Source organism: Lolium perenne, chromosome 6, assembly GCF_019359855.2.
Source record: "Lolium perenne isolate Kyuss_39 chromosome 6, Kyuss_2.0, whole genome shotgun sequence".
NCBI classification, from domain to species: domain Eukaryota; kingdom Viridiplantae; phylum Streptophyta; class Magnoliopsida; order Poales; family Poaceae; genus Lolium; species Lolium perenne.
The window spans coordinates 228,011,506-228,018,772 of record NC_067249.2 but is presented as its reverse complement, the minus strand read 5'-3'; the positions used below and the strand labels follow the sequence as shown (position 1 = coordinate 228,018,772).

The 7,267-nt window shown below is 50.4% G+C and overlaps 1 protein-coding gene across 1 annotated transcript; it reads right to left on the bottom strand.

Moving 5' to 3' along the window:
* Nucleotides 1-4,380: 4,380 nt before the first annotated feature.
* Nucleotides 4,381-6,075, bottom strand: LOC127305903 (cyclin-dependent kinase inhibitor 1). The gene is made up of 4 exons (XM_051336504.2): nucleotides 5,546-6,075; nucleotides 5,331-5,413; nucleotides 5,010-5,225; nucleotides 4,381-4,898 (listed from the first exon to the last, which is right to left on the bottom strand). Exons 1-4 carry the CDS (start codon nucleotides 5,939-5,941, stop codon nucleotides 4,820-4,822), a joined length of 774 nt encoding a protein of 257 aa, XP_051192464.1. The 5' UTR covers nucleotides 5,942-6,075; the 3' UTR covers nucleotides 4,381-4,819.
* Nucleotides 6,076-7,267: the final 1,192 nt, after the last annotated feature.

The window sequence follows — 7,267 nt, the reverse complement described above, 5'->3', positions numbered from 1 at the left end:
AATTCAGGAAAAATCTTGCCCAAAACACGTGTAATTTGCCCTCAATGTGCGTTTCTTCATTTCCATGCCAAAAACTATACACCCTATATCTAGGAACGGAGGGATTAGTTTTTTTTTTGTGTCGCTGGTTATCCTTGTATTTTACTGGTTTCTCCGATTGGGCTATTTTTTTCGTTTTTCTTCCATTTCGCTCTTTTTTCCGTAACATTTTTCATTATTAAATCTAGATAAATTTTAGATTTGAACTTTTCCAAAACTTGCACATTTTTCTTGAACAATTTTCAAATTCAAACTTCTTCAAAATCTGAATATTTTAAAAATATAAACATTTTTTAAGTCTTGACATTTTTTAATTTAACATTTTCAAAATCAAAAATTATTTTCAAATTTGAACATTTTAAATTTTAAATATTTTTTTGTAAATTTGAATATTTTCATAATAAAAAATAGAAAAATAAAAACATAAACGAAGAAAGCAGTGCCTTTTTATGTGGGCCGCATTGGGAGCAGCCCATAAACACCCGTAGTATGGCGGCTTTCCAAGCCAAAATGGGCCAAGCCTATAATAGATGTGGGTATGCGGAGCTAATCGTTCGCTCCACTTAAGGCGGAGAATAGGGGATCGATCCGACTAGAGTGTTCCCATCATGGGCCGCTCTAAACATGGCTGGTAAAAGGTTTGGTTAATCTCATTATCTCATTTTTCTTTATATTTTATTTAAAAAATTATTTAAATCTAAAAATGTTCAAACTTAGTACAATACATATTTAAAATAGTCAAATTAAATAGTTCAAACTTGGAAAACGTTGAAAATTCGAAAGTTCAGAAAAAATGATCAGCAAAACCACAAAAGTGGAAGGCATGAACTTTAGATAGTGGCGGACGCTACAAAAATACTTCTGGCTGAGAACACCTCCCTAATTTTTATTTTTCACTACTCAATAGTGATAAAAGTTCACCTAAATCACTAAATATAAAACATTTTCAAAATATTCATGGTGGGCACCCTGCTGCCTACGCCCGTAACTCCAGCCTCCAGGTAGCCAACTAGCCATAGCATTTGCTTCGAACTTCCCATAGGGGGAGAGGGGAGTACCGGAGTAGACTTAAGAGCATCTCCAACAGAGGCGCGAAACGATTCGCCATTGCGTTTCAACCGTTTTTTTGCCGCGCGCGAACCCTCCCGCGCGCCTCCCGCGGACGCGCCAAACTAGTGTGGGAAAGGAATCTTTTCCGCGCACTATTGCGGTATCCCGAGTGCTAAAGTTGCCGCGTCGCTTCGCGCGCGCTATAAAGCGTTGCGTGCGCGCAACAAACCGCCACAGAAAGTTCCACCTCCGCTTCGCCTCGCCTCGCCCCGCCACTTCCCCGCGTCCCGCGTCGCCGCCACTCTCCTTCGTCGTCGGGATGCCGCCGCAGATCGTCCGGAGCTGGCGGTGCGCGCCTACGACGCAGCCGCGTGGCGATTCTAGCGGCCACGGCGCGACCTCAACTTCCAGGACATCGAGTCGCTGGAGGAGGCGGAGTTCCTAGCGCCCGCGCCGTGCCTCGTCAACGAGGAGGACCGTCGCCGCCACCGCCATGCACAGCGCCGAATCGCCATCGCCGAGCGCGACGAGGAGCTGATGCACCAGTGGAGTTCCCCAGCGACGTCGATAACATGGAGGCCTTCTTCGCTGACCTCAGGGCGCAGCGTAGGCCAGACAGGCGCCACCGTCGGGTCATCGCCGTGTTCGAGCTCGACAACCCGAATACGACTTGGACCGACAATGACCCCCGCTGGAACGACGTTTGGACTTAGACAACCTCCGACGACGAGTAGACTGGTCGATTATTATCTATTTTTATTGTGTTTCAATGTTTTTTAATCTTCTATTTAGACTATGTTCTATCAAAATGTCTTGCTGCCGCTGTAAATTAGCGCTTCCGTTGCGGGCGCTTTTTCAGCGGGCCACCAGCGCTGCGATATAGCGTCTCTGGTGGAGGGAATTTCGGCCCAGCGTGCGCTAAGTGTTTGCAACGCACATGAAGTTGGTTTTCCAGCGCCATATTATTGCGTTTCTGTTGGAGATGCTCTAAGAGCGGTTCAATAACAAGCATGAAGCCATACTGTCCTAATCGCGTGTAACAATCGTGCAATTTCATCGAGTAGAAATAATATAATTGGTACAATCGTACGGAAAGAATGTATACAAAAGTCACAAAACATGGTGAACACCTTCAGCGTAACAAACTCGTGTGCAATTTTTATCCTTCTTCGCAGAGAGAGTGTAGTACCCACACGCTAGATGGCACGCAAATAGATCCGATCGAAATCCCGATCTGTATTAAAGACGCGTAAATGCCCGTATTAGGCCCAACAAATTCAATTCGCGTATTAGGAGTAGCAGTACGGATGTGGCACAACGACCCTTGTCTAAAAATCCCGTTACACGTCCAGCCCATTTGCCGCCGTACTGTGGCACCACCATGACATGAAACGCGACAAGAGGGGAAGATTTGGTGGGTACGTACGCGCAAGTACCGCTAATCCTCTGCCTGATACCATGCGGTTGGCCGTCGACACAGGCGCAAATCAAGTCCTATATATGGTACGGTACTGCATACAGTCGATTTACACGCTGCCGGCAGCCGGCCTCTCCCTTAATTAATTTCTGTAGTAGATCGATCTCTTGCTCGGTGTGTACTCTGCTTGTCCGTTGCATCGGCGGTACAGCCAGGTAGACGATCGCTCCAGATTTGTATTAGTCCACAGTTAGTTAGTAGTACTAGTACTTAGTGCAGAGCAAGTACCGCCTGAGGGCGCTGCCCTGAACTTGTGAAGGAATTGCAGTTTGATGCTGCCATTCCCCTGCTGTGCTCTGCTCCGACTATCTGAGAGAAGAAACAGCAGAATCCTGAACTGACGCATCAAACCTGTGAATGTGCAGTTACTTTGCAGACTCTGCCAGGAGGAAGGAGCAGATCTTCTCTCTCTCACCCAAAGAAAGAAAGAAACTCTGCCACTTCCGGACTCCAAAGCCCATCAGTTTCAGCGCCACCGCTTCACTTGGAGTATAGAACTAGGTGGCCATTATTACCCCCCGTGCGCGGAATGTTTACCCGCTTGGGGATCCCCACCTTCTTCTCCACAGTCCCAAAACTCTCTTCCCCAGGTAAACTACTGCATTTTTATAACCTTGGAAACGAAGTGTGCCCCCTTTCACCGTTCCGTGGAGACAAATTACTGACAGCAAACACTGCACCGATGGATCTCCCATGAAGGCCGGCCATGACCCCTTCTCGCCGCCGCACGTTCCACGGATCTCGGCCTCGCATTCTAAATCGATCGGGCTTATTCTGTGAGCCGTAACTAACGTGCTCTTGCATGATCCTCCCCATCTCTTGCAGTTTGTTAATTCCCACTTTTCGATCGTCCTATCAGGGTCACTTTACGAGTGCACTGACTTGAACATGGATGTGACCTGCCCTTTCTCTTCTTCTCAGCCTCTCAGGAGTAGAGCATGTTGTGATAATCTTGCAAACACCAAAAGGGTGTAAAAATGAAGTTTCGGCTTGCTCTTGGCACATGGCACAGGTAAAAAGTGGCATGCCAGAAAGGAATATCCAGATTCCCGAATAAAACACAGGCTAGAGTCTCCATGGCACAAGGAGCTGAAATTGTCCAAATTGGGGTAGGCGTACAAACCGCCAGGCGATCACGCACACTCCCAATGGGGTGAGGTCACGAGAAACGGTGGGCCGGCCGGCCACCCAGCCAGCCTGCCATTAAAATCCACACGCAGGTTTCAGTGCCAAGCCAGTAAACTGGCACCGAATCCCAGTGGCATCTCTCTCAGCTCCTAGTTTTTACCCCAAACTACTGAATAACCCAGATCCCGATGTGAGTAACATTCCTTAATGCTCCCTCTTCACCCTCTCTCTCCACCTCCACCCACATGCATGGCATGATGCTTCCATGTGCGCTATAGATCCAAAGCCAGCTCGATCCCAATCAGTGGATCACACACTTTGCGCTAATCATCATACTGCTTACCCTCCTAGCTAGTTTAGTTTAATCCCACCTTAAACCTTACTCGAACCTCTCTTCTTTTTTACTTAGACGGCAGAGGGAGGTCACTTCCTTCCATCCGCCGGCGTGTGGCCAATCGGGGTCCCCATAGATCCAGAGTAACCTCCTTTCCACGGCACGCCATGCTCTGCCATGGAAGCCTCCACTGCAGTTTGCCTGTACCATGTCCCTTCATGTCGATAATGGCTTCTGCACTTCTCAGCTTCTGCTTGCTGGCCGGTGTCTGTTGCTTACGTACAAAGCTAGCCAAAAATAATTGCATTTCAAACTTGCAGAAATAGAAACTTGCAGTAACCAGCAACAACAATGGAAACAATGGCGCGCGATGGTTATATTAATACTTGCAGTGCAGCTAGCTGCTGCATACATGGATGTACAGTAAAATTGATACAGGTAATTAACTAGTAAGGAGTAAGCAATTACAGGCGACGGACGGACCGAGGGATCTATCCTGTCATGTCAACAAGAGTAACTTTGTTCTGAACAAATAAATACCAGAAAGAAATTAATTAGAAGATAGCGAAGGTGTGAGTAAAGAAAGGTGGATGATCATATCGAATCGGTGGTTGGTTGGTTGGTTAGGCTATAATGCTTCTTTTGTTGGAGTATTCCTCTTTCCGGAGCATCTTTTCCCTTGCCTTTTTTTTCTTACACACGGCCGGCCGGCCTCTACAGTGAGCGACTTTCTAGCTACAGCAGCTTCTCTCCCACCCCTTTGCACGCGCTCGCTTTGAGCGGCTGGCTAGCTAGGTGCTGGCCACCGCCGGGGACCACTCGAAGCGGCCGGCGGAGAGCGGCACGCCGCGGGCGACGTCGAAGTTGTACCTGCGCACACACAGGAATAGAGGGATCGCCGGTGAATTAGGACGCCGGTAGCGGCAAAAGAGGAAATTAATTGGACGGTAGCTGCTGCAACAGGAGTGGTAGAGTACTTACTTGGACGCGAAGCGCTTGGCCTCGGCCTCCTCGGCCGCCGCGAAGAACTCGTCGATCTCCGCCGCCTCGGGCATCCTCGCCCTCGCGGCCGCCTGGAGTTGGGCAGACGTCGTCAACGCTGACGGCAGCGAGCGGCTGCCGCTTCGCCCCGCCAGATCCGACTCCAGGTCGCTCGACTCGCCTGGGAGGTGGCGGCTCGACGGCGTCGTCTCCCTCCTGAATTTTCAAAACCGGCAAGCGGGAAGGCGTCAGGAGCACGGCACGAAGCATAATTCAGCAGAATTGGGAGGAATCGTGAGAGGATTTCGATCTCCTCCCCACCTCTCGCGGTGGTGGTCGCGGCGGCCGCTCTCCGAGTTGTCGTTGCCGCTCGCCGATCCCTGCCGAACGTTGTCGCTGCCCGCCTGCGGAGCACCGGAACAAAAGGGCAAAGCCAAACGGTTTTCAGCAGCGGAGGTGAGCCGCCGGAGATCTCGAATCGTGTTTCGAATTTCGAATTCTAGGGTTTGCTTCGAGGTCGGAAAAATTTGCCTCACCTCGGCGGCGTCGGAGCGGCACGGCAGGGTCCTGTCGTGCGGCGCGGGCGACGAGGCGTCCACCGAGGACGCCGTGCTGGAGCAGCGGGAGAGGCCGGAGGCGAGCGCCGGTGCTTCGTGGGCGGCGGCGGTGGACGGCGGCGGTGGCGCCATGAAGAGCATGCGGCTGCGCAGCTTGAGGTAGCAGCTCCCGCCGGTCTGGCCACCGCCCGGAGACGCCGCAGCGGCAACGGCAGCGCTGGCGGCCCTGAGTGGCGACGGCGGCAGCGGCCTCCTGGTCCGCTTGGCGACGGCGGCGGCCCTGGACCTGGTCCGGACGCCGACGGCCTGCGTGACCTCCATGGCGGCCACCTCGTCGCCCACGGCGCCCCTGCACTTGCGCATGTACTTCCCCATCGTCCTCGCCTCCTTCGCGTTTTCGGCTTTGTCCTTGGCTGTTTCCCTGTGTGCTGTGCGGTGCGGCGGTGGGGTGGGACGATATGCTGCTGCCGCTGCCCCTTTGCAAGTTTGGATGCTCTCGCCCGTCCGCGGTTCCCGTGCGCCTACACATATACCACGCCAGTTAAGGCCCGGGGCAGGAACAGGATCTGATCCGAATCGGACGGCCACGGGCGCCCCGCCGCGCCGACGGACGGCGCCGTCAACCTGATCTGGCTGTTGGGGGTAACGGCGTTCTGGAAATCCAAACGGAACGTGATAATCACGGGATGTTAGTGGCTGGGCAAGACGAGATTGCCCCTTGGCTTCACGGGCTGGCGGCGTGACACGTCAGCCGGGGAGGCATCGGACGGCCGGCGTGGATAAGTGTAAAGAGATTTGAAACCGGGCCTGGCTAGGTAGTGCGCGGTTACTGGTTTGTGTTACAGAGTGCTCCTCCTATTTTTGGGTTGTCCGAGTGACCCACCTCTAGCACTTGCCGTTTACGGCACGGCATGTTTCTTTCAGTCTTTTTTGTCGCGACGTGATTACCCAGCACAGATGCTCCAGCCAGCGAGACCCAACACCACGTCTCCACCTCTTTTTTTTCTTTATTATTATTCCTTTATCCCTACAGCTGCTATTAAAAATTACAGGCAACAGATCGCCCCAAAGAAATTAAATCCAAGCAGAACAAGAAAAAGATACGATCCCCTCTAATTAAATACCACGAAAATTGTTTGAAAGCAAAGGCACATGAAAAAACATTTCACCTATATACCCGAAATTTTCATTCCCCAAACATCTGAATGTAGGTCATTATCTTACTTCGATCCCGAAAATCATTAGTAACCTGTTGATTTCTGCATGTCAGAAACACAAAAGAGCAACCTGATGCATACATTGTACCATCTCCCAGAAGCCAGTGAGGTTTCAGATAAAAGAGTGCATAACTAGCAACTACTAAAAACACTATAACCAGAGATAGGAAAGCATCGACTTCTACATGTTCTCCTCTGTCAGTGTTATGATCACTAGAATTATAGAGCGCCATGCTACTGATTTTGAATTGTAACCTCCGCTTCATCCTTTTTAATTTCGATTGTGTCCAGTCTTGGGGACACTCTGTTGTGTGGGGAAGTTTCTGCAGCAAAAGAATGAATTACACACATTGCTCCACAAATGAAAAATAAATAAATAAAAACATCCAGATGTATATGGGCATGATTGGTCGTAACGTAGGTACTACTGGAATCACCTTATGGTAGAAAATGATGGGAGATTTGCTTCAAATATAGATACCAC

Bases quoted from the DNA above. Each gene is read 5' to 3' on its own strand.
- LOC127305903 (XM_051336504.2), bottom strand. From the start codon at position 5,941: ATGGGGAAGTACATGCGCAAGTGCAGGGGCGCCGTGGGCGACGAGGTG. The intron at 5,414-5,545 runs GTGAGGCAAATT...GGTGCTCCGCAG, and splicing joins GCCGCTCCGACGCCGCCGAG to GCGGGCAGCGACAACGTTCG. The intron at 4,899-5,009 runs GTAAGTACTCTA...GTGTGTGCGCAG, and splicing joins GCCAAGCGCTTCGCGTCCAA to GTACAACTTCGACGTCGCCC.